Genomic DNA, 27,985 nt, shown 5'->3' with positions numbered 1-27,985 from the left:
CGTTGCAGCACAGCCGAGCCCAGTCTGATTTCATTACAACCCGTCTAAATAACAAACCGAATTGAAACGGTCCAATCGCATTACACAGTATCGCCTTGAGAGCCGGTTTCACATCCTGTGCACGATCGAACTGCGCCGACAGGATACCCTCATTATCAATAGATTGGTTTGTTAAACATAGACTCTCTTTGTGTGTTCTCACAAAATAAATTATTTTCTGAGCGATGTTAACGGCGAATCGCAAACTACGCAAGAGATTTTGTAGTGCAGGCTTTTTTTTTATAGAATAGGAACGCGGACGAGCATATGGGCCACCTGATGGTAAGTGGTCACCAACACCCATAGACATTGGCATTGCAAGAAATGTCAACCATCGCTTACATAGCCAATGCGCCACCAACCTTGGGAACTAAGATGTTATGTCCCTTGTTCCTGTAATTACACTGGCTCACTCACCCTTCAAACAGGAACACAACAATACCAAGTACTGCTGTTTTGCAGTAGAATATCTGATGAGTGGGTGGTACCTACCCAGACGAGCTTGCACAAAGCCCTACCACCAGTAGAAATGTAGGCTTATGTGCGCAAACAAAGGTGCAGATGAATCTGACTGACCTGAACTCCGGTCAGGCGCGGGATTAAAGGCTTTACATACTTTATTAATAACGGTTTAGTGTGTCTTTTATTAAGGAATTACTAATATTACTATTTACCTCTCCAATTAATAGTAAAGCTTGTGTTCGAAGGGACGATAATAGTCAAACAGATAAATATAACCTACGACTTTTACATCGCTAGACGGCCCGTAGTTGAGCCATTGAGCTATTGACACTTAATCCTCATCCCTATGTAATCTAATTAATGGAAAAGAACTACAGAGTTTCTTGCCGGATCTTCAATAGAATCTACATTTCGAACCGTTGGTAACTTTCAATTTTATTTAATCTTATATAACGATTCAAATTTAAATAAGAGACTACTTGAATAAACATAATTTGATTTTTATATAAAGTAATAAGTGATGAGATAAATATAGCCGTCTTTTTCTTTCAAATCTCAAATTAGTAATGAGAGAAAGAGAGAAATCAGTGATTAACTAAACAACCACTGTGCAACGATTATAAGACATTAGTACCATTAGTGTCTTGAATTTTATGCTAAGTATGTCAAAGACGACCTTTGTTCTCATCAGAAAAAGCCTGTGAATGTTCCACTGCTGGGCTAAGGCCTCCCTCTCCTTTTATTTTGAGGAGAAGGTTTGGAACTTATTCCACCACGCTGCTCCAATTCGGGTCGGTGGAATACACATGTGCAGAATTTCAGTGAAATTTAACACCGTCAATAGTTCTCATCCCTCAATAGTAATAATCGCTATACCACAGGATATTAGTTCGAGTTTATATACTTTGGCGTATACTTAAACACATTACCCATCCGAACACAGTCGGTTAAAAAGTAGAACAAACTAACAAACACACAAATCAAATAACCGTTTAAGATACCGTTCATTAAAAATCGACATCAAATTTGTAACGCGTGTCGAATTTCACAATGCTACGATTGATATATTTTAAGCCGTATCCCGATGGAATAAGGTTCAAATTATGTTTAATTAACAAAACGACATGTAACAGTAGCGTGTTAATTGCAATTCATCGTTATTGAATGGTTTGCATTGAGAAATATTGTATTTACTGTACTAATATTTTTTTAGGGTTCCGTAGTTTCAATAATCCTCATAGATCTAAGATGAATTTAACGATAACACTTTATAACTCAGGTGACATAATACGGTGAACCGGAGGAGTTTTTTTTTTTTTTTTTACTATTAATAGGCCAGCGTTTGACCGTTGACTTGCCTGATGTTAGGCATCGACACGGTCTAAGATGTAGCACGCTTGCCTATAAGAAACCTGTTTACTCTGGATTTGAAGACACCAACATTGTACCTATCAGGAAATACGGACTCAGGCAAAGCATTCTACAGTTTCGCAGTGCGAATGATGAATGTGGATTCAAAGCGCTTCGTACGTAGGCGGGGAATTTCCACTGTGTACCTATGGCGCTTTGGTCGCGTTTGCCTGGCCGTTCTATAGTAAAAGGTAAAAGGGGGCAGGAGGAATCAGTTCGTGTAATTCCTGAGTACATTCTCCGAAATGTATCCGATATAGAAGACTGAGAGTGATGCAAACACACGTCGATGTTCAAGACTTTGGAGCATAGACTCGACCAATGTGTCGTCTCCTATCAGCGTTCTGGCACGCCTCTCAATCAACTCTAGAGCTTGAAGGTGGTTCTTGGCAGAGCCATCCCAAAGGCGAGAGCGGTACTCCATACATGACCTCACTTGTGCTTTATATAAGCTGAGCAGTTGTTCTGGAGTAAAGTAACGTCTCACTTTGGAGAGGATACCAAGATATGTAAATAAACCAAATTATCGTTTTCTACAAAGACACTAGTACATACAATATCACCCTTTTTTTTTTTTTATACAATAGGAAGGCGGACGAGCATATGGGCCACCTCATGGTAAGTGGTCACCAACGCTCTTAGACATTGGCATTGTAAGAAATGTCAACCATCGCTTACATATCCAATGCGCCACCAACCTTGGGAACTAAAATTTTATGTCCCTTGTGCCTGTAATTACACTGGCTCACTCACCCTTCAAACCGGAACACAACAATGTCAAGTATTGCTGTTTTGCGGTAGAATATCTGATGAGTGGGTGGTACCTACCCAGACGAGCTTGCACAAAGCCCTACCACCAGTAAAAGTACCTTTCTTATAAAGACATTGCCTCACTCGTACTTTACACAAGTACAGAGTTAAAAAGCATTGCTCTTAATTCATTCAACTTTCAAACAAGAAAAAATCGAAATTGTTTCATCCGTTTAGGAGATACGATGCCACAGACCGACACAGTTACACACAAACAACATAAAAAACAAAAAAAAAAATAAAAAACTGACTATCACAACTACATGAATACAATACACGAACAATCGTAAACAGGTATATTAAAATATACATATGTATTTAGAAATTTAATTTCGTTTCAAATATAACACCGAAGCCCGATATAGATTAGAAATTCGTTAGCAAAATGGCGAGTGAAAGTATTAGTAAAATGATTTGACAATATAATGACGGTCATCCGCTGCACAATTTTAACGTGTAAATCGTCAACGGTAAAGAAAGTTTCCCACTACTGGGCGCACCCTTTTTACTTCTTCCATCACATGTGGTAGAGCTTTGTGCAAGTAAGTCGTTTGGGTAGGTACCACCCACTCATCAGATATTCTACCGCAAAACAACAGTACTTGGTATTTTTGTGTTCCGGTTTAAAGGGTGAGTAAGCCAGTGTAATTACAGGCATAATGGACATAGCATATTACTTCCCAAGGTTGGTGGCGCATGTAAGCATTTCTTACAATGCCAATGTATATGGGCGTTGTAAGAATCGTCCGCCTTATTTCTCAAGATTTGGAAGACTATTTCTCAACGCTTCCCCGATACGGTTTCATGGACATGGTGACATATGCACGATCTTACCTCACGGTCTATTCCTTTACCACCGCACACAAAATGAATTTTAAATTTGAAAATCCAGTGGTACCGCACGACCAGGTTTTCTTTTTGGTCGTCAGAGCGTCACGGTAGCATGCGAAAGCGATCCCGTGGCGCTCCTCGTTAAGACGGAAACGCGTAACGCGTGTTTCCAGCGTTAAAAAAAAAGGACCAGGTTTTCTGTTCAGTCTTCGTTCACAGGAAAAATATACAAAAGACATACACGTCTTGGTGAGAACCGGGTTACGTGGAATTCTTCCCAACTGATATGGCCATCCCCCTAATTTTAAAATACAGGTATTTTTAAAATACATGAACACTTGGTTAATTAGGCAATCTAGGTTCTCTTAACTTGTACATAACAAGGTTTTTATACGATGTTTATATAAAACGTACGAACATTAAACATTAACAAAAACACGTGACCTTGTTACCATAAAAAGTAACCACAGACTTGAAATACATATTTAAGACAACATTTCACGGGAACGACTTTACATATATAGTAAAAAATTACATTTAATTGAGATGGTAAAGATGCGAGGGGTTGGTTCTCACGCAGCGGGGCATGACGTATCGAATACGGCTCACCTTCATGGTTTAATAAACAGACATTGAGCAATAAGAGTAACTAAAACCATTTCTGATGAAAACTTAATGATATACAATCTTTACCTCCCAGTTAGTTAAACCTCTGGTTTTTTTGTGGTATTTTATAAGAAATGTTAACCATTCCAACCTTGGGAACTAACTGTCTTCTGCAATTGCACTTAATCGCTCACTTATCCATTCGGAACACAAAAATAAGAATCAATGTTTGGCGTTTGTGTGATGAGTGGATAGTGCCTACCCAAACGGGCTTGCACAAAGCACTACCACCAAATAAGTCTCAAAGATGACGATGATATCCTGACCGATTTGGATCACGACAGTCATTCCTAACATAGAATGCCCAACCGCGCAGGAAAGTCAAGCGATATAACAGCAATCAAGCTGCAGAGTACAGCTGTGTTTACGTATTCTATTTCCTCACTCTCATAATCCGATGGGACGGTAATCCGACACAAGCGGAGAGAGTTCAGGGATCACCTTTACCCACTTTTCGAATCACGGGATTATAAGCACTGACAACGTCCACTCTTGGCTGTTACTGAGAATTCGACAGACAAAATCTAATTTTTTTATCGACCCCAAGGCGGCTGCCTTATGTTAATAAAAACATGTGTAACTGAACGTTTGTTACACTGTAAAGCTTATTAAAGTCGAGTCGTCGTAGGACAAAGAACTCTTTCCAATTTAAATTGAAGTCTAGCAAAGCGAGCATATATTTAATATATATGACGGCGCGTTGATAATTTCAGTGGGAGATTACGTAGTAATCATAGTTTGCTCATTTTTAATGGTCTGATAATTATTGAGATTTTTTGTTATAACAAATTGTTTATGACAGTTAGTTATTTGTGATAGAATAATTATTTTAAGAGCGGGTAATCCCGAATAGAGTAGTGTGTCGTAAAACCTGCTGATAGCTGATCATTCACTTTTCACCGTCACACGAGGCAGACACTTTCTAACCTATAGGTTCTCAATCCAAGTTAATCAACCTTACCGTATTTTATTTTGTGTAATTGTACTGGGAAATTAAATAACAGTGTACTGAACAATTAAAACGTGTCTTTATTTCGGATATTCCGCCATTATCACGCCTACCATGGAGGATAAAGGCCAAGATCATTTTAAAGGCCCTTCTGAAGCTCCGACATATATAGCATTAACTGCCCGTCCCGACTTTTTACGGATAAAAATTATACAAAGTTGGGCCCCTCCTATTTACCCCTTTAAAGTTAAAATTCCCATTATAAAAAACAAACAATATTTCAAATTTCAGCTTTGTAGTCGCTGTACTTTTGGCTGTGCCTTGATAATCAGCCAGGAAAAACAATTTTATATACATGTGTACTTAAAAGATAATTTTATAAGTCATATAGTTTGTTTATTATATATTGATAACATAAAGATGACAGGCAAAGAGGTCACCTGATGACCTTTACCATTCAAACATAATTACAATAATCATGTACTAAGGTTGATGATAAAAACAATAATAAATAAAATCATATCATCTCTAGACATTATTTGCGTGTATTTATATAATTAAGCCTTTCAACTTGTTTTTTCAAAAATACTGTACAACTACAATGTATCAGATATTGAAAAAATATTGTTGAAGGGATCCAATAGCTAATCATCTGAAGTCGCAACACCAATATCAAGTTCCTCAACAATTTTTAACAAAAAAAATGTTGAATAATTGCCTAAATAGATTGTGGACAATTATAACGATTATAATATCCTGGGACATTATTCACACACGGCCATCCGATCCCAAATTAAGCAGAGCTTGTACTATGAAAGCCAGACTACATATACTACTTTTCTTTTTGTAAATTACTTATATAGATAACCCAGACTCAAGACAAACAGACATGTTGATGCACACAAATGTCTGTCCTGTAAGACAAGTATCTACCAACCACCCCAACCGGTTCGTTTTATTTCGTAGATTGAAGATTTTTATTAGTTTTGTATTACAATGTCTTTTTTGTACTGTTTTAATAATAAGTATTATATAAGCCCGCGTCTATTGTTTTATTACTTCATTTATATTTACTTAAAAGGGATTCTACACAATAACAAGTCAAACCTTTACAGTACTCAAGAGCAATTAGCTGAATATCTATTAAGTTGAAGTTGAAGCTCAATTAATGAATTAAAAAAATGATTGGAAAATTTTATAATCAATACAAACCACGAGAGATATGGACGCATCAGCGAAAGCTCCTTACTCTATCATGAATGATAACAATATATGTACTTATGAATGTTGATGATGTTTTTCGCCTGACCGATTTCGGCCAAGTCTCATCTGAGACTAGCCAACATCGCGGGACATATAGTGCACAAGTTCTGCGCAAGCACAGGTTTATCTATTCACTCTCATAATCTAACAATAAATAAAACTTATGTTTCTTTTTTTTTGAACCGATGGTAGTTTCTAATTTTACTATCAAAAAGTAAGTGTTCTATGTTGAATAAAGTATTTTGTATTTTGAATCCGATGGGACGGCAAATCCGACATGACCGGAACGAATACCAAAGATTATTCTAGATTTCGACCAATAATATCAGTTCAAGGTTAAACTTTATTCATCTTTTCCCCTTCTGCCATTGGCGTTATTTTTCATGGCGATCGGATACAAGATAAAGAAGTTGATGTACTGCAGTACATATTCAGGAGATCTACAAATCTTTTAGATACACACGTGGTTTTCGTTTATCTAGTATAAATTTGGCAACGCTCGCTTGGAAAGCGCCCAGACTTAAAATTTTCTTCCCTACTATGTTGCGATAGATAAGCTTTATTATCTCAAAAACTATGCAACTAAATATAACTGTTAGCTATCAGACTGACATAACTCAACGTGACTAGCTATCAGAAAATAAAGTTCTATTACTGTTGGTAATAATACAAATATAAAATCTTTATTACACACTCAAGCAAAAAGAAAAATATAAAAGACAAAAAAAAATTTAAGACTACTATATATAGTATAACAACAACCTTGCATGCTGCAAGGGTCGTTCTTATCACCAAAGTTGTGATCTCTTCCAGACAACCCTGCATTAAGATGTATGCAGGACACATCGGGCAAGTGCATACAGATAATTATTATATATATAAAACAAATATATATAATTAAGCCTTCCAAAAAGTAATATGTAACCTACGGTTTTAAATTGGTTGCTATATTAATATGCTGGAACCACGCGCCACTGAATATCCTATAATAGTTAAATATGCAATTCATGCTAAGTCATCACCACCCAAAAACATTGGCACTGTAGGAAATATTAAGCATTCCTTCTATTGCCAATGTGCCACCAACCTTGGGAACTACGAAGAAGGTATTACGTCCCTTGTGGCTGTATACTAAATCTTGCTATGAATATCTGATGAGTGGTTGGAACCTACCCAGGCGGGGGTTTACACAAAGCCTAGCAACAAGTAAAACATATGTAACTCAGAAACTTCTATGGTAACGGTAACTTCAAGGTAAGTAAATATGACCTGTGGAAGTTTCTTATCGAACAGATGCATATTTCCTCACGATGATTGTCTTCCCAGAGCCCAAGATGTAATTATAAACACAAATTAAGTACACGAAAATTCAGAGGTTTAGGTTTGCCCGAGTTTGAACCCGCAATCCTCCTTAAAGAATCACGTGTCACCTTTGGACCATCTTGGCTTCATTGATATGACTGTGAAACCATTTTTAAATGCAATTTACTTATAGGCTAACTGTGTACAAGATGAGTCAACAATAATGACTAGCCTTAATCATAGCGTACTAGTTTCCGTCCTCGGCTTCGTCCACGTGTGGGGGGACAAACAAATAAAAAAACATAAGCAAACAAACTCACTTTCTCATTTAAAATATTAGGATGTGCATACATGTATGTGTAAAAACAAGGGCACTTTATATTGTCTCATTCTGATAATTCAATGGAATAACACTCCGGCATAACCAGAAATAGTTCAGGCGCAAGAACTTCCTTTCTGAGGGATGGGTTCACTGTTAATATCAAATTATTGACAGCAAAATATCAACTTTATTTACTGGCATCAACTTCAAGATGGCCATTTAAATTGGCGATCAGACTAGTTGTCTTATCTATCTTCAGCCTTTAACTGTACTTTTTAAACAGATTTTTACAAACCAGCCACCTTAGTTTATTAATCTCACATTCCTCATTCAAATGTTGTATAGATAAGCACTATAAAACACTCATTGTGTAAGCAATATGACCTTTTGTACATAGCATTAATTTAATTTTTATTTAAAACTGTAATCTTAATTATAATCTTAAAAAATGAAGGCAGACCACTTGATAACCATAAATATGACAGTAAATGAACACAACCACTCATAGACACTGACAATTAAAGAAATATCGATTAACTATCCCTAACATCACCAATGCTACCAACCTTGGAAAGTAAGATGTTATGTTTAACAGTAGAATTAGTGGGTGGTACCTACCAACAAAGGCTTGCATAAAGCCCTATCATGAATAAATCCATAAGAGCTACCTATAAAACTACTATATACCTAAAACCATATACTTATTACATAAGTCTTATTAATCCAAAAATTATTGTATTACTTACATCATCAAAATTCCTGGACTGCAAATCTTCCATACTCCGACTGTGACTCCCGTGTAACTTCAGTGAGTTCAAAGTACCGTACTGATTGTCATTGCTCAAACTCTTATCAACGAAAGGCACATCATATATATGTTCTTTTTTAACGAAGAATTCAGACTTTTTCTCTTTACAATCACAATTTAAACGACACTTAAAACCATCTGTTTTGTCATTCGTTTGACATTTAAGGCACTTATTACTTAAAAATGTACTTAAATTATTTGTATCTAAGTTTTCATTACTGCAGCAAATATTAAGAGACTCACGATTGTGAGAACTTAATCTTGTATATGGCAAGCTTAATGTTGAGTTGTTTGTTATAATGGCACAGTTTAAAGAATTAAAACATTTCGAAAATGGATCCTTTTGGTTGTTAGAAGTGAGCGACCGATGCGTTATGTCTAGGATCTCTGTACATAGATAATGCATTTCTTTAGGCTTGTTAACAGATTGATCTGTCTCGGCAATATCGTATATATTATTGCTTTGAATTGGTATTTGAGCTTCACGTTTTTGTAGCACCTGTTCAAGTTTTTCTAACATTTTCTTTGCATCTTTTTTATTATTTTCTGGAGATTCCGGTATAGATGGTCCTGCAAATGTACGTGGTGGTTTCTTTGGTGGAGGTCCAGGAGGCAAGGGTTGTTTTAAAGCTTTTTTCAATGTATCTGTCAAAATTAAATGTGGATTCTTGCGTTCTAATTTCATCGTTTCACTGGAAGCGCACAAATCATTCATAGATTCTAAATTAGCTGTGGACACCTTGCTTTCTTGGGTGACTTCAGATTTTTCATATTGAGATACTAGTTTTTTAATTTTACTAAATTTATCATCTTCAACTATTTCAGTTTCTGAACTAACACCACTATCTGTCATTGAGTCTTGCCTATTTTCAGCTTTATTCTTATTTTTTAAAACTTTTGCGTACTGATCAAGAATATGCTTCGGAACTTGAGAATCGGGTATTGAATCTGAGAGTTCATTCACCTCTCCAACGGCAATAGAATCATTAGAACTGGTACTTAATGGACAAAAATTCTCCTTTTTCATTTGAACTTCTAGGAAGTTACCTAATTGTTTCAAACGTTCCTTACTTAACTTCTTATCACCCATTTTTATTGTAAAATCACTGGTTTCAGATCTACCGTTACAGCTACCATGTCGTTTTGGACTCTGATTGATAATCTGACTTCTATCACACCGGAAGGCGTGACTTCGATATAGCTTTTTGCATGGATCACTGGTCTGTCTCACTAGAGTCGGCTTGGTCTCGCTTAAACTACGTTTTACTTCATTTTTACTGTACAAATAACTGGAATTAGGTTTTGGAGACCACTCATCCGAGTCTGAATCATTCCTATTTTCCTGTGACGTATTTGGCCCGATAATTTCACCGTTAACTTTATCCTTGCACACATTTGTGTCTTGTTTATTCAGATGCGTCGACTTTTTCCTAACAACCAAAACCTCGGTATCAGTTTTTAAACTCTCGAATTTACTTTTAATAGCTTGTACTCTGTTTTTTGGCTGTGCTAACATTATTTCAAATTCTTCAAATACATTTTTGAAAACAAAATTAAGTCCGAAATCTGACTTGATATATACGATAACTTATAAAAGAAAACGCGTTTTTTTTTTTTAATTACTATGGAATACTGACTGCATCACACACGCACGTGTATATTTTATTATAAGAATTATAAAAAAAACCACACACACGCTTATATTATATTATCAACCTGTTGATTATTTTTTTATGTATCATATGGTTACACGAAACAGTATAACAAATATTAAAACACTGAGAAAATTCGAATTTCCGATATCTAAATAGTTTTAATCCACGGATAGACTTTTATGAAACACCATTAAATGTTTTATCTGAAACACTGTTAACAATTCACAACACTTGACAGAAAGTTTACATAAACAGTTGTTCTTGTTCGTTCGTACTTCGTATCGCGATCGCGACGGCGAGAGGCCGAGGGCATGGCACTCTGATATTGCCAGATTAAAGATAATATGAGGTAAAATATTTACCCATATATTGGAGGGTATTTATTTAACAATTACTATTATTGGTTTATTTTACCCTGTATCCAGTAGACATGATATATTAATATCAGATTAGGAACGATAAAAATATTTTTGACTTGTACATTTTAATAATACATAAGACACAATTTACAAGGAAATCAGTCATCAAGGAATCAATCATCATCAAACTTTTATCAAAAAATAATAATATGAACAATGTAACTAATAGATTTTTTAATTTAGTATTTTAGGCAAATGTATGCTTTTGATATGTAATCACTAACGCTAATCATGAGGCAGTAAGAAAGGAGTTAGTAAGGAAATTTTATAAAAAATAAAAAATATTTTGTTTAATTTTAATTTTTTTCATAACTAAGAAAATAATAAATTTTTGTATGTAAATACAAAATATTAGCCATAAAAATGTTTTAAGATCTGACAATTAACGACATCTTGTATTAAATATGTAAAGCATACAATATTTGAAATTATTATTGTTCTTAAGGCGTACAATTCTAGTAAGTTTTATTTAATAACAGATACTTAATTAAAATAAATTAACTTACAATATTTTTTTAGTAAATACAAAACCACCATTTTATGTCAAGCTCCTTGAGCTTCTTAATTTTTAATTTGCGCCATCTATCGGTCTATTTCTGAACTGTAACGCAATTGTATTTATTTCAACACTTTGTCAACAGAGGACACTTTTAGTTTTAATAATAAAGTATGTAAAATTATTGAACCGTTTGATAAATCTTAATATGTACTGATTGATTCCCCCATTATTTATCTCCAATTAATTGATCTATAATATATATATATATATATATATATATATAATTCTTAATGGCTCGACCAGGGCCTTAAGCTCCATACCTCGGGATCTACAAAATGCTCAATAATATGATTAACAATAAGAAAATGTCAAACAAAGCTCTTATAATTGATATTTTTAATGATAATTTAAATCAGTTTCGTAAAAAAATATCTTCGTTTTTCCCCTCAATAATAATGTATAAAAATAATGTATAACTTTTTGTTTTTAACATCTTTCTCTTTCTGTATAAATGTACATCTTACTTTTGTTTGCTTTTAATCAAATAATTAATATTCAAAAAATTTAAAAGTTTTCAGATATTTATATTTTATTCATTTTATACCAATCAAGTGATAATTTTATAGTAATTTAATTGTTATTGTCTTTTGTATTTGTTATAAATATTTAGGTTTTTAAAATTATTATAGTTTTTTTGTTAACTCGAAATGTTGGTATATTTTGCAACACCTATAATTTAGGAGACACTTGCTTTGTAGAACGTCTTGTTTAAAGACTCAATTGTATTTATTAGTGTACTTCTTGTTGGCGTTGATATTATAATAAATAAATAAATAAATCTGTAGCCATCTAAGCTAGCTTACCTCTACACCAACGTGATGTTAAAAAATATATATTCATAAGTTACTCTAAGATATCTTCGTTTATTAGTTCTTCTAAGACTAGATCTATAAATAGATCAATTATAGAAATGTTACCTCACTGGTAACTATATGTTACTAGTTAACATTTTTCTTAATGATTACGTAATTATGAATTGAAAATAACAAAAAAAAGTAGACTTATTAAGTTGCTACTATAATAAAAGATAAACGAAATTATTTCGTCTTGTAGCTTAAAATTCTGTAAAAACGATTCTTGATATCATAAAGTCTTTTAGGAATACTATTAACAGGTAAGTAATCGTAACAATGTAAAATTAAAAAGAAATCCCCAACATTTATTTTTTAAGAATACAATTTTTTGACGCCAATTTTATAATGATAGCTTATGATGTATTCGAGCAAAATCGGGGATTGAAAGTGTTCGCTCGCAAGTTTGGGAGGCCGCGTCTGACAAAACTTAAAACTGAAAATGGTGGGGTCGTTACCTCTAGGCCTGAGATTGTCGGAGAAGTAAAGAGGTTTAATGGGCAGTTGTTCTCTTCAAGATCGGATAAACCCGTGGGAATCAGTATTGATGACCAGCGCGCCCCTCTTACGCGCCATTACTCCGAGGAGCTCCCGGTCGTTGACCAAGGCGAGATTAGGGCGGCTCTAGACCAGTTTAAAAACAACAAAGCTCCGGGAGATGACGGAATCACAACAGAGTTGCTTAAGGCAGGTGAGACTCCGGTCCTGAAAGAGCTAGCAAGCCTCTTTAATTCCGTCATCCAACATGGCAAGACCCCGGAAACGGAGTGGAGCGGGAGTGAGGTGGTACTGTTTTTCAAGAAAGATGATAAAACCCTCTTGAAAAACTACAGACCAATCTCCCTCCTGAGTCACGTGTATAAGCTGTTCTCAAGAGTCGTCACGAACCGTCTCGCCAGACGACTTGACGAGTTCCAGCCACCAGAGCAAGCCGGCTTTCGATCAGGCTACAGCACCGTGGACCACACCCATACTGTTCGGCAGATTGTGCAGAAGACCGAAGAGTACAATCAGCCGCTGTGTATGGCATTTGTGGACTACGAGAAAGCCTTCGACTCCATCGAAACCTGGGCAGTGCTTGACTCATTGCAGAGATGTCATATCGATTGGAGATATGTCGAGGTACTAAGATGTCTGTACAACGACGCTACAATGACTGTTCACATCCAGGACTGTAAGACGAAGGCGATCCAACTGCGCAGAGGGGTGAGACAGGGGGATGTAATATCCCCGAAACTGTTCACCAACGCGTTGGAAGACGTTTTCAAGACGCTGGATTGGACTGTGTATGGAGTCAATGTAAACGGCGAGTACATCTCACACCTTCGATTTGCCGACGATATCATCATCATAGCAGAGTCGCTGGAACAACTCACCGAAATACTGCGTAGTCTAGGCGAGTCTTCCCGGTGTGTCGGTCTCGGTATAAACTTGGACAAGACCAAGGTCATGTTCAATAGGCATGTCGTGCCGGGACCGATATACGTCGAGGGGAAACCTCTCGAAGTTGTTAGTGAATATACCTACCTAGGACAGATAATACAAGTCGGTAGGAACAACTTCGAGAAGGAAGCCGATCGAAGAATTCGCTTGGGACGGGCAACATTTGGCAACCTTCGTCAAGTCCTCAAGTCGTCTATACTGCAATGTTTGAAGACGAAAGTCTTCAACCAATGCGTCTTACCTGCCATGACATACGGTGCCGAAACGTGGACACTAGCTGCGGGACTAGACCACAAATTCAAAGTCGCTCAGCGTGCTATGGAGCGAGCTATGCTCGGAGTATCTTTGAAGGATAAGATCAGAAATGAGATTATCCAGAAAAGAACCGGATTCACCGACATAGCTTGCAAAATTAGCAAGCTGAAGTGGCTTGGAAGATGGCCGTTGGAGCAGATGAGTCCTAGACTGGAGACCGCGAATCGGCAAGCGCAACGTAGGGCGCCCTCCAGCCAGGTGGACCGACGACCTTAAGAAGGTGGCGGGCACCAACTGGATGCGGAAGGCGAAGGACAGGGAGCTTTGGCGCACCTTCGGAGAGGCCTATGTTCAGCAGTGGACAACGATTGGCTGTTGATTTGATTTGATGATGTATTCTGCTAGTTAAAAATATATATTTTTCCCCTTTAATAATGTGATATTCATGTTATTTTTGAATATAGTGTTTGTAATGATTATTATAAATCAATTATTCTAGGATATGTTAGTTAAAATGTAAGGTTTTACTGAAATGTACTGAAATGTCAGACGGGAACCTTAAATAAATCAAATATTTTTATTTAAAAAAAATGGAATAAATAGTTCGAAAAAGTTGAAAAATGCCTGCCTTCAAAATGAAATGTTATTTTGTTATTTACATTTTGAAGAATGTGATATATTATATGCAACACCGGAGGTGAATACCAATAAAAAAAGTATATAGTTTAATTAGACTTTTGGGATGTTTATTATTATATACTTAATATGTTATTGTAGTGGGGTAGAGTATTTTAAATATTATATCATAGCAAATTCTCGATGTACCATTACAATTTTGTACTATGTATCGAAAGCATAAAATATTGACGTCAGATTTTGTCAAAATTAAAATATATATATATAGTTTTTGTATAATACATAGCTATCACTAAATTATAAAATTTGTTTTCCTAAATGAAATTACATTTATTGTAACTTAAACTTGAGCTCCACTTTTTGTATAATAATATTATAGCAGCGTTTAACAAAGTCGCGTTATGAACATTCTTCAAATTATAGGCGTATTTTAAACATTAGTTATTTTCATATTAAAAAACCGACAACGTTGTACAATTAAAAAAAACTCACTTTTTTAAATATATTTGGAGGGCAGAAGGGTAAATGGACCACCTGGTAGTAAGTGGAGACATTGGCGATGTAAATATTTACCACTTCTTACATAATGCGCCACCAAACTTGGGAATTAAATTGTTTTTTATATAGTATAGATAGGCGGACGAGCATATGGGCCACCTGATGGTAAGTGGTCACCAACGCCCATAGAATGGCATTGTAAGAAATGTTAACCATCGCTTACATCGCCAATGCGCCACCAACCTTGGGAACTAAGATGTTACATCCCTCGTGCCTGTAGTTACATTGATTCACTCACTCAGTATTGCTGTTTAGCGGTAGAATATTTTACGAGTGGTTGGTACCTACCCAGACGGGCTTTCACATAGTCGTACCTGTAATTGATGCACATGGTAATTTTAATCGTTACTCATTAATCTGATTTAAATTTTCCAAAGTCCGGTTAAGAGTTATGTCCCTTGTTACAGATTACAAGGTAAGCTATGCTAATAACAAACAACGGACTATACTAGAAACTATAAAATGGCAATTTAATAAACTCGAGAATACGCAATATCTACTGCTGGTAGGGCTTTGTGCAACCTCGTCTAGGTAGGTACCACCCATTCTACCTCAAAACGGCAGTACTTGTTATTGTTATGTTCCGGTTTGACGGGCGAGTGAGCCAGTGTAATTACAAGCACAAGGGACATAACATCTCTGATCTCAGTTCCCGAGGTTGGTGGAGGATTGGCTATGTAATCGATGGTTATTATTTCTTACATCGCCAATGTCTATGAATGGACGGCTGCCTATAACATACAAAAACAAAATAATCTATCTTTCTAATTATCTATATCGATTCAATAATTCGATACAAATAAACTTAAAAATATATATTTTTTAAGGGAGGCAACACTGACTTAAAGTATATTGTCACCATGTTAAGTTTTTATACAAAAGTAAGTTTTATTCAAGATAAATAAAAAGCAACAAAAACAACGACATCTTTTTATATATTTAATGTCACAATAAATGTCACAGAGTATCTAATTTTATTCATATTATATAAAGACATGGGTTTTGTTTGCTTAATATATACATTTTTAAGATTTCGGCCACGATAGCCAATCTGAAGAGAGATTAGCCAACTGCGCAGGACTAAGTACACAAGTGTGTGCGCAAGCACAGATGCACTCTCTATTCCCTTATTCATATTCCGATGGCATTTCGAGACGAATGGAAATATTTCAGGCGCAGGACCAACCAGGTTTATCGTGGTTCCGAGGCACGGGAGAGTACAAACTTCCAACTACCGGACTCCGGGTTGCTACAGAGAAATTCGACAGAAAAACCAAATATGTTTTTATTGATTTGAGCCCAGTACCTTGGGATCTGCGGCCTTATAAAAACATATGTTTTAAAATATGCGTGTATGTATCGCAGTTAAAAAAGATTGTTGATACGGTCCTTTTTAAGCAAACGCTACAACAAATGTATAGCATATAAATCAAAAATTTGCTAGGGGATTTCGAAATATCATAACTATCCCAAGAAAGATAATCTTATTTTATAGTACAGGAAAGATACCATACGTCGTTTCGACGTGTGCAATATATATATATATATATATATATATATATATATATATTTTTTTTTTATAGAATAAGAAGGTGGACGAGCATATGGGCCACCTGATGGTAAGTGGTCACCAAACGCCCTTAGACATTGGCATTCTAAGAAATGTCAACCATCGCTTATAGCCAATGCGCCACCAACCTTGGGAACTAAGATTTTATGTCCCTTGTGCCTGTAATTACACTATCTCACTCACCCTTCAAACCGGAACACAACAATATCAAGTACTGCTGTTTTGCGGTAGAATATCTGATGAGTGGGTGGTACCTACCCAGACGAGCTTGCACAAAGCCCTACCACCAGTGCTTTATTTTTGAAGCTATTTATTTAGGATGAGGTGTATATTAGACAATTTTTATGCGTTATATTAATTTGTTCATGATATCATTATGTAAACAGAATTACAAAAACATAGTAAAAGCATAAAAACAAAAAAATACTTAAATTAGGATCTTTTCCTAATGCGTATATATATATGTATATTTTTTATAATTTCTGAACCTAATTAATAAAAAAAATTATTATTTACTCAGACTTAGCCTTAAAGGCACTGAGAACAAGCCCTAGACTTATGTTTACCACATATAGGATTTTTGAACTTATCACATAAAGATTTAGTCAGCCTTCTGATTTTTCAAGAACTAAGTGGGCAGTATTTCCTCTTTCTTGGCAAAGCAATATCATCTTCTTATCCAGAATATTTAGCCGGCTTATTTCGAAGTTATCCACTGATTTGGAACTTTAAATTTTTACATAAAACATGTTATTCTGCCTTGCGGATATCCAAGTCGCCATAAGCCTATTGCTTTCTTCATGAAATTACACCGACGACGAATTTTTTGTTTGCATATAGCATTGTGATAGTAAATAATAAATCCATTTACACACACCATGTTCGAAATCTCATAAAACATAGCCATTGGCCATCTGTTTGTCTGGCGGTGATCTTCGAACACATCTGATCAAAAGTGATTCACATTTGTCTTTGGAGTATTTTTTTCCTTCTTCATAACAATACATGAAGATATTTTCTTCATGTAAATTATCATCTATTTCCCTGTTTGGCTTTCCACCACTTCGTCGCTGGTTTCTTGCAATAGTCGGTATATTCGCTTAACCCTAATCTATTTTGTGACGTCATCCTCTTCTTTTAACATTAACCTAAACATAAAAAAGAATTATTAAAAGTTAGTAAAAGTTAAATAATTCATTCGGAAAAATTTGTTAAAAATATGAATAACATCGACGAACAAAAAGTAAAGTAAAAGATAACCATACGTCACTTCGACGTACCGACTGTACGTCTTCACGCCTTTGAAAATAGCACACTTAATTGAGTGACTAGTATGTATGTAGTAATGAAAAGCTGAGCCTAGTGGTTAGAATGCGTGAATTTTAGCCGATGATCGTGGGTTCAAATCCGGGCAAGCACCACTGAAATTTCATGTGCTTAATTTGTGTTTATAATTCATCTCGTGCTTGACGGTGAAAGAGAACATCGCAAGGAAACCTGCATGTTTCTAATTTCATTGAAATTCTGCCACATGTATATTTTACCAATCCGCATTGGAGCAGCGTGGTGGAATAATCTCTAAACCTTCTCCTCAAAAGGGAGAGCAGGCCTTAGCCCAGCAGTATTAACAGACTGTTACTGTACTGTACTGTATGTATCCTGCGAGCTCTTGGGTACTTCTGAATCGGTTGAAAAACTGGCTGCTGTGTCCTGAAACGCGATCGAGTAAAAACGTTTTTACAAATTGACGACACGTCGATTCGGCGTAGGTTATCTTTCTAGGGCTAAGGCGAATTATTTGCAGGCACAGATAACGATAAATATTTGGCATATTAACACAGACAATAACAAAATCCTTTATAATTAAAATTGCCATTTTCTTATTTATAGTTTGGACCAGACGTTTTATAGATATTAGCTAAATCATCTAGCTCGCAAGGATATTATCGAGTGTTTGGCTAATAATGGATACTCAAGGCTTTGGAATAATTAAGAGAAGCAATTGTTTAATTTAGTTATTTTTATAGACAATAAAAAAGGTATTAATCATAATCAATTTTATATATTATTGTCATATATGTGCATAATTTTGAATATATTTACGTCTAAAAGTTTTATTCAGTATAACAAAGAAATAATCTCTTGTCGCAAGAGGTAATTCACAGTTAATAGTGAGGTTGGTGAATCTTGAGTAACAAGATAAACAAACAATAAACAAAAAAGATCAACAAAAACAAAAAACATCTTTTTATATAGTAAATGTCACGACGAACGTCACTGAGTACCTAATCGTATTAATATTATATAAAGACGTGGGTTTTGTTTGTTCGTTACACCTTTATGTGTACATATGTAACACAATTAAGAAGATATTGTTGATTCGGCGATTTTCAGGCAAACGCTACAAAAAAGTCTCACCTTACTAATATTATTAGTAAGGTGAGACATAATATTATTAGTTATATATGTGTGGCTGCTTGTTACGCTTTCAGATCTTAACTACTTATCCGATCATCATGTAATTTTGTATACACGCACAGAAATGGACAAAGGGTACCTGATAATTCCCTCCCCCCCCCCCCCCAAGGCGGATAAGCCCGCGGTAGTGATTTATCAAATAAGCCAAAAAACCTTGTTTTAGAATGTCTTCTAAAATATTACAACATGATTATTTATCACATAAAATGGAAATAAGGAGGGGTACCTATTTACCTCTAGCAGAATTATTACGGATGTTATTACTATCGATGGTCACACATACACCCTACATTTATAAATTACATACATAGAATAATATAGAATAGAGAATGCAACTGTGTTTCTGCACTGGTGCACTTTAATATCTCCTGCGCAGTTGGCTGATCTCTCTTCAGATTGGCCGCAGTGGCCGAAATCAATTAGAAGGACATCATCATCTTCACCATTTGTGCAAACAGGCACATTATTTATTCCGCCACTCAAAACCGATGGAACAACAATCCAATATGACCGTAGGGAGTTCAGGCGCAGGAACAACGGCTTTACGTGCTACACTGCCAATTTCCGAACTTCGAGTTGCTACTGTTGCTATTTTGACGGAAGATTTGAAAAACTTTTTGGGGTTTTCAACCCAAATTATCATATTTCCTTATAGGCTAGTCATCTAGACCATCTAGACAATCGTGGACGTGGACAAATAAGTAACTTTGTCATAAAATAGACGAGATATTATTGGATTAATACGTAAATCTACTATATAGGCAAAGACTGTATTGTTTCGAACGATATTATTAAAAATATATATAATAACCTTATTATTTTTACCCGTACGAAGCCTGTACGAAGCCAGGTAAAACCAGTTTAGTAAATTAAATAACAAAAGCTAATATACGTTGACCCTAAATGACGCACTCGACCTGAAAGATGTTTTTGTGACGGAAATGACGCAGCAAAAAAATATTTATAATAATTTTTCCAGTTTTGTATTTTTTTATTTCTATTGTCATAATGTTATAATGAACCGGAGAGGCTGTAAAACTCTGCGCTACGTAAATTTGATCATGTTTTAAAATTTCCAGCTGAATAAAATTCCGTAGTATTTTTATTTTCCAGTAACTACATTTAAACCTAGTGCTTTTTATTATTACAAATAAGGCTTATATTCCGTACAGAATTATATTAATTATAGAAGAGCTTGGAGTATTCGCTGGTGTTCATACAGTAAATATTCATATATTGTCTGCCTCGTTAGTCTAGTGACTAGATATAAGGCCGCTGATCCGGAGTCTGGAAGTTGGAAGCGTGTACAATCTCGTGCCTCGGAAAGCACGTAAAGCCGCTGGTCCTGCACCTGAACTCTTTCCGGTCGTGTCGGATTGCCGTTCCATCGGATTATGAGAGCTAGAACTATAATAGAGAGTGCACCTGTGTTTGCGCACACAATTGTGCACTATAATATCACCTTTTTTTTAACGTTGAATAAACGCATTACCCGTTTCCCCCACGGGAACAGGGGTATGTGGGGCTCGCCGGTGTTTAAGGCGTCGAGTGCGCCCCGAACATCGGAATACCCACTAAAAAACCAGCGGTACCCTTTCCGTCTTGACGAGGAGCGCCACGGGATCGTTTTCGCATGCTAACGTGACGCTCTGACGGCCGGCCCGCCTATGCGGGCCTCCATTCTCTAGGGAGGGTTCCCAGGGTACTGTGAACCCCCCCTATAATATCACCTGCGCAGTTGGCTAATCTCTCTTGAGATTGGCTGAAATCGGTCTGGAGAACATTATTATATATTATATAATTGTAAATAATTATTAAGTAACAGCCTGTAAATGCCCCACTGCTGGGCTAACTACTAAATTTATTGTCAGTTCTTCTCGGTAAAATCTACATTCCGCACCAGTGGTAGCAGCTTTATATTAAAATTATAACTATAAATTACGATACAAAAGCGTTTGTTTGACTTTTAATCTTTTGATTAACTAAGATTCGAGAGCCTGATTCTTCATGGTGAGTTTCCATCCCATCATTCCCATCCCAGGCTACTTCTTTCTAATCCCACTTATTTATTAATACAGCGAAGCTTTCAAAATCACTCTGCTTTCAACCAGTCAAGCCGAATACATACCATAAAGTATGTATTAGTAATTTATTATTAATTTATATATAGTAAGTAAATCCGAAATGACCCTGAAAAAACCACAGAATTTTCCTAATTTAACCTAATTTGTGTTTATAATTCATCTCGTGCTTGGCGGTGAAGGAAAACATGGTGGGGAAACCTGCATGTCTCTGATTTCTCTGAAATTCTGCCACATGTGTATTCTACCAACCCATATTGGAGCAGCGTGGTGGAAAAAGCTCCAAGACCTTAAAATGGAGAGGAGGTCTTAGCCCAGCTGTGGGACATACTTTACATAGTGTGTTTGTTGCCCTACCTCCACTGAGAAGAGTTCTGCCAATCGCATGCGAAGATCCGGAATGGATATAATCCGGCCTACCAGAGGACGGTGACGTTCGGGTTAAAATGGAGAAGACTTCCACTTACCTTTGACACACTTACGCACTGAGCCCTATGTAGTACAAATCTTTAATTTGTACTACATAGGGCTCAGTGCGAGCCCGTCTGGGTGGGTACCACCCACTCATCAGGTATCCTACCGCCAAACAGCAATGCTTAGTATTTAGAGTAAGTTTGTGTAACTACGGGCATAAGGGTCCACCTAACCTAATAACAATAAAAAAAGTTATTTAAAAAAAACTGCACTCTCAAGATATACATTATCATAATATATAATATACCATTTATTTAGTATACCTTATTATATATTTCATTATGAATAATTACTCGGTAATTACGATATAAATCACCGACGCCGTCATACCTATGAACCCACTGATTGTACATATATAAGATTAGTAACTAATGTCAATGAGCAATATAAATATAACCGTTATTATATATAATTAACCCGTAGCATTATATACACATAATGTTTACTTAGAATAGTAAGAAATAAATTGTTTTTTATATGATTATGTATAATTTCTATATGTACTTGTATCTAATTAAATGAACTATTGGAGGTCTGTTAAAAGTATTTTTGATTAAATTATATTTTGGCGTTCCACCAACCCGCATTGGGCAGCGTGGTGGAATAAACTCCAAAACCTCCTCAAAAAGGGAGAGGAAGCAGGGGGAGCAGTGGGACATTCAAAGGCTGTTACTCTTACTATATTTTGGCGACATTCATTATAGAGATTAAAAATGCAATGTACGTTGATTTGATGAGTGGTTCTCAGCAGAACAAATGAGAGCCAGTTGAACTGAACCCTGTATTAGGCTAAAGTTAGAGAGCAGTTTTGCTTTGTATTGAGTACTCCTGTTATTACCAACGATCACCTCTTGATAATTCTAAATCCAATTTTATTCAGAAATTATAATTTCATCGCAATCGAATCGTAACTTAATCGTTGCCATTAAGCCGTATTACTGTTCTACTAAAACTCAGCTGCGGTTCGGTAGAAGTCGGATCGGAATAGAATCGGGAATTAGTAGAATTTTCCAGTTACGAGAATGGAATCGGGAACTAATAAATACTTTCATAATAAAGCTTGATCATCTACATGAAAATTTACCTTTATAAACTAGAAACAGTTGAACAATAAATTTATAATTTTAATATTTTTATTTTATTATTTAAAACTTTATTTCATAAGTAAATACTTATGCAAAATCATGTGTAAGAATTTTTCTTATAGTATAGGTAGGCGGCCCATATGGGCCAGCTGTAGGTAAGTCACCAACGCCCGGACGTTGGCATTGTAAGAAATGTTAACCATCGCTCACATCGCCAATGCGCCACCAACCTTGGGAACTAAGATGTTATGTCCCTTCTGCTTGATGAGTGGGTGGTACCTGCCCAGACGAGCTTGCACAAAGCCCTACCACCAGTAAAAGATTAGCAATTTTGCTTTATGTATTAAGTGTTTTTTTTTTATCTTGGCTAATGTCAAGAGATGGAGACTCATACAACAGGGGTAGATTATAGGATAATCATCTCAATTCATGCTATTATTTTTATTCACCAATCGAAATAGAACTTGCAACCGTGCAAGATGTGACAACTCTAGTCAGATCTTCGTCAAAATCGTACAGCGCAATCTCATTAAATAAATAAATTGCCGAGACGAAGCAAATTACTCTATTAAGGTATTTCCTCGTAAAACTAGAATTTATGTTTGTAATATTTACTTACATATAATAATATACTATTATTTAGGTGTTTTTCTGTTTAAAATTTGTTTTTTTTTTTTAATATTTACTTCCGTCATAAAATATTAGGTATTGTGAACCAAATATTCCTACAATATAATCTCTTATACGGTTTGTGAATTCGTTGATGGTGTACTTTATTAAATAAATAATCAGTTACATATGTGCTAATTGTATAGATATATTATATATCTAAAACAGCTTTTTGAAATTAAAATTAAAAGTACGTGCGAAAACATCGTGAAGAAACCTGCATGTGTTATAAAACGTGTATCCATATCCGTATTGGAGCAGGGGGCATTAGGTTCAACCTTCCAGAGTGACGAGTCTTTTGTCCAGCTGTGGGATATCAGGCTACCTTTCTATTTTTTGTCAATGATTATTAATTCGAGTACATAAAAGTAAATCCTATAAAAATCCTTAATTAATCATAGAACATTCCAAGAAGAACAAAGAATCGTAATACTTTAATATATACTTAACTCGAATTTGTACAACATAGTCTTAATATAAGCAATGTTTACCTTTTTTTAGTTCCTATGCATATTTATTTACTGGTGGTAGGGCTTCGTGCAAGCTCGTCTGGGCAGGCCAACAGAAATTGGTATTGTTGTGTTCCGGTTTGAAGGGTGAGTGAGCCACTGTAATTACAGGCACAAGGGACATAACATCGTAGTTCCCGAGGTTGGCACTATGTAACATTTCTTTTTATTATTTTTTTAATTTCTGCTTAGTCATTATTTTATGTAGTTGCTGTAGTCTTTTTTTTATCGTATAAGTAGGCGGACGATAATATGGGACACCTGATGGTAAGTTGTCACCAACGTCCATAGACATTGGCATTGTAAGAAATGATTACTATCGCTTACATCACCAACGCGCCACTAACCTCGGGAACTAAGGTGTTATGTCCCTTGTGCCTGTAATTACACTGGCTTACTCACTCTTCAAACCGGAATATAACAATACCAAGTAATGCTGTTTTGCGGTAGAATATCTGATGAGTGGGTGGTACCTTCCCAGACGAGCTTGCACAAAGCCCTACCACCAGTAAACGTAAAGGTAAAGGATGTATGGTTGTAACGAAGTCTGTCTGATTTTAAAGTAAGAACCATGAAATGTCATTCTGGTTAGAGAAAGTAATTGTAAGAAATGATTACTATCGCTTACATCACCAACGCGCCACTAACCTCGGGAACTAAGGTGTTATGTCCCTTGTGCCTGTAATTACACTGGAACAAGGGACATAACACCTGTTCGTGTGAGAAACGACGTTACTGGAAATATCCTGGAATGGTGGCAAGAATGCTAGCAGCGTTTCCCCTTTAAATCGCAATTCCAATCCTCTGGAAGTAAAGTGAATCAGCACTCCTGTCACCAGACAGAGGTGATAAAACGAGGTGTTACATCTTTAGTAATCCTAAAGATAAGGTTTTAATATATCTTACAGTGCCATCGTACCACTTACCATCAGGTGGCCCATTTGCCAGTCTGCCTGCCTATGGGAAATGCTATAGGAAAACATTTTTATTATTAGCTAAATCAATAATCTATTCCATTAAATACTAAATATTTAATAATACAATACAAAATTAAGTATCAATTTAAATATTTTTTTATCTCATTTTATTTTCTCAAGCAAGTGGCACCGTCGTTTACAAGATTATTGTTACTATTAGTGTTTACGCCGAAGTAATATCGAGGGATCAAACTGTAAATTGAACTAAAGAAGAGCTTTCCACTGTGATACTATATTTGATCATTTAAAATTCATTTATTTTTTCTTGATTGAATGTATGCTGTTGCCCTACTGGTCTTTATAGCGTCACCGGGCGTTGTGGCGAGTACTAGACACCGCCGAAATAAAACTTGAGCCATCTCGGGCTCCGCGTGACGTCCATCCTGAGGGTGTCTCCTACGAGATCGCACCTCGGCTCAGGATGTTGTCGGTAGATCGATTGTTCCACGCTATATATAACGTATAGTGAATATTTAGACAGCGCGATTCAGAAAATTGAGATATTGAATAAGCGCCATCTATCGCTATCGGTTTGTAACACATGCCATTATACAATTAGTCTTTTGTCTTGTTCATTCCAGTATATACGAATTACGTGTTAATTGTCTATGAATTAACTGACATAGACCCTACTCACTAAATCTAGTCAAAGATATTCGGATGAGATCAAAGACAATTTAGATTTTTTTAATGTCTTGACATATTCTTAACAAAGATCCTATATATTTTGACGCATTACCTCACCTCACCCTACCCCACCGCATTACACTTCACTTCACTCCGCTCATCACCTCTTAATACAACTGTTACACTATCATCATCTGTTATAGTTTTGTTCTGGCATACTGAAGTCGAAAGCCAAGACATTATAAAGAAGAACCTGAATTATCTCTCTCTCTCTCTCACACACATACACACACACACGTTACAATATTTTTAATACATAAGTTAGATTATATTATTTTTATCATGTTCTCACCATCTGTTTGTTTGTTAATATATTTTAGAATATAATGTAAATATTAAATAATAATAGTAGATATATTACTTGCTTTTTGTATATATAATTCATGGTCATTTATGCTAAATAATAAAGTTATTTTTTATTAAAAACATTAAAAATAAAATATATAATTAAGAAAATATAATGAAATGTTTTTGACGAAATCCTGTTAGCACAATTCGAATGGCTCCGTCTTCCTACAGACGTCAGATAACTGAAGTAATAGGCTATATCTTTTTTCTGCCAAAAGATCTCAGAAGAATCCCGGAGTATGGAATTTGGAAGTGAAAACTCTCTTGCCTCGAAAAACAAGCAAAGCTGGTTCTGCGCCGGAACTCTGGTCGTACTTATGCACTGCGCATTTGACTAGTCTCTTTTGATATTCGTTGCCGAAATCAGATATATGATAATGCGGGATGACATTATCATATATAGAATATATGATAATGTCATCCCGCATTATCATATATTCTATATACAAATGTAACAGTAAAACGAACAAAATCTATGTAACATTATTGTAGTGTACAGTACATTAACAGCCTGTGAACGTCGCACTGCTGGGCTAAGGCCTCCTCACCCTTTTTTTTTTTAGGAGAAGGTATGGAGTTTATTTCACCACGCTGCTCCAATACGGGTTGGTAGAAAACACATGTGGCAGAATTTCAATGAAATCAGACACATGCAGGTTTCCTCACGATGTTTTCCTTCATCGTTAAGCACGAGATGAATTATAAACACAAATTAAGCACATGAAAATTCAGTGGTGCTTGTCCGGGTTTGAACCCACGATCATCGGTTAAGATTCACGCGTTCTAACCACCAGGCCATCTCGGCTATTTATGGTCGTGTAATTCTACGTAATATTATATCGGTTAAGTTGCCGCTAAGTATCTATTAACTTAACAATTAATTATCATCGAAGGGCTGAATCTACCAACGCGTAAACAACAGTTTAAATATTAAAACAAATTAAGGAAAACCTTCTGTTTTCCATTGACTAACCAACAGTTATAGGCGTTTATTTTATATGGTCTAGGGTCGGGCCAATCGAAACTTATTGGATTTTCTGCCCAAGAATTTCAGTAGCATCCCGGAGTTTGAACGTTGCGTTGCAGGTGTGTTTCAACTCCTCAAGTATGTAAAGCAGTTAGTCCTGAACATAAACTTTTCTCGACTGGCTTTGCTCTCCCATTGAATTAAGACAGTACATTTGCGCACATGGGTGTAATGGAACTACAAACAATGACGTGAAGGCCACAAATATTTCAATGTCCCAGAAATTTACATAAAAATTGTAGTGTAATACATATTATTTTATTAAAGATCAATTGGAATTTCTAATTAAACTGAGAAACTAAAATTCAAAATCATTTATTCGATACAGAAGCATTACGCTTACTTATTGATAGTCAAATTAAAAACTACCGCCGGTTCGGTAAAGAAAATAGCCTGACACGAGAAAAAATAAGAAGAAAGAGAAAAGCTTTTGTCGATAAAGAATAAATTTAAATGAAATAAAACCCAATAAAAGCTTGTTTAGCTCTATGAATATTTGTGGTTTTTTAATTGTATCATGATTTTTTTTTTATTTTAGTGTACCTTTATTTTTTGTTGTTATTATTAATCTATTGTAATGTTATGAATTCGAATCTATCTATCTGTTACGCTTTCAAAGTATAACTACTGAATCAATTTGGATGAATTTTGGAAGGACACTTTTTTATACCTAACACTTCACCCCACGCGGGCAAAGCCGCAGATGAAATGACAGGTTATAACCAACGCTTAAGTTTGTTACGGTAAAGTCGAGCCTTAGTAGGAAAACGTGAGATTTTATCATGAGATCTTTAATGATTCCGAGTATAAAATAAATACATAGAAACCTTATGTAGTTCTGG

The 27,985-nt window shown here is 35.6% G+C and overlaps 1 protein-coding gene across 1 annotated transcript in view; it reads right to left on the bottom strand.

Annotated features, from left to right (window-relative positions):
• LOC126778788 (uncharacterized) overlaps window positions 1–10,797 on the bottom strand; it is a 72,168-nt gene extending 61,371 nt beyond the window's left edge. The window contains exon 1 of the mRNA XM_050502450.1: window positions 8,801–10,797. Within this exon, the coding sequence (XP_050358407.1) occupies window positions 8,801–10,378 (1,578 nt within the window). The 5' untranslated portion in view covers window positions 10,379–10,797. The remainder of the gene's footprint in view (window positions 1–8,800) is intronic.
• Window positions 10,798–27,985: the final 17,188 nt, after the last annotated feature.

Source organism: Nymphalis io, chromosome 27 (genome assembly GCF_905147045.1).
Source record: "Nymphalis io chromosome 27, ilAglIoxx1.1, whole genome shotgun sequence".
NCBI classification, from domain to species: domain Eukaryota; kingdom Metazoa; phylum Arthropoda; class Insecta; order Lepidoptera; family Nymphalidae; genus Nymphalis; species Nymphalis io.
The sequence above is the reverse complement of the archived record's forward strand: the minus strand, read 5'-3'. Positions and strand labels throughout refer to the sequence as shown.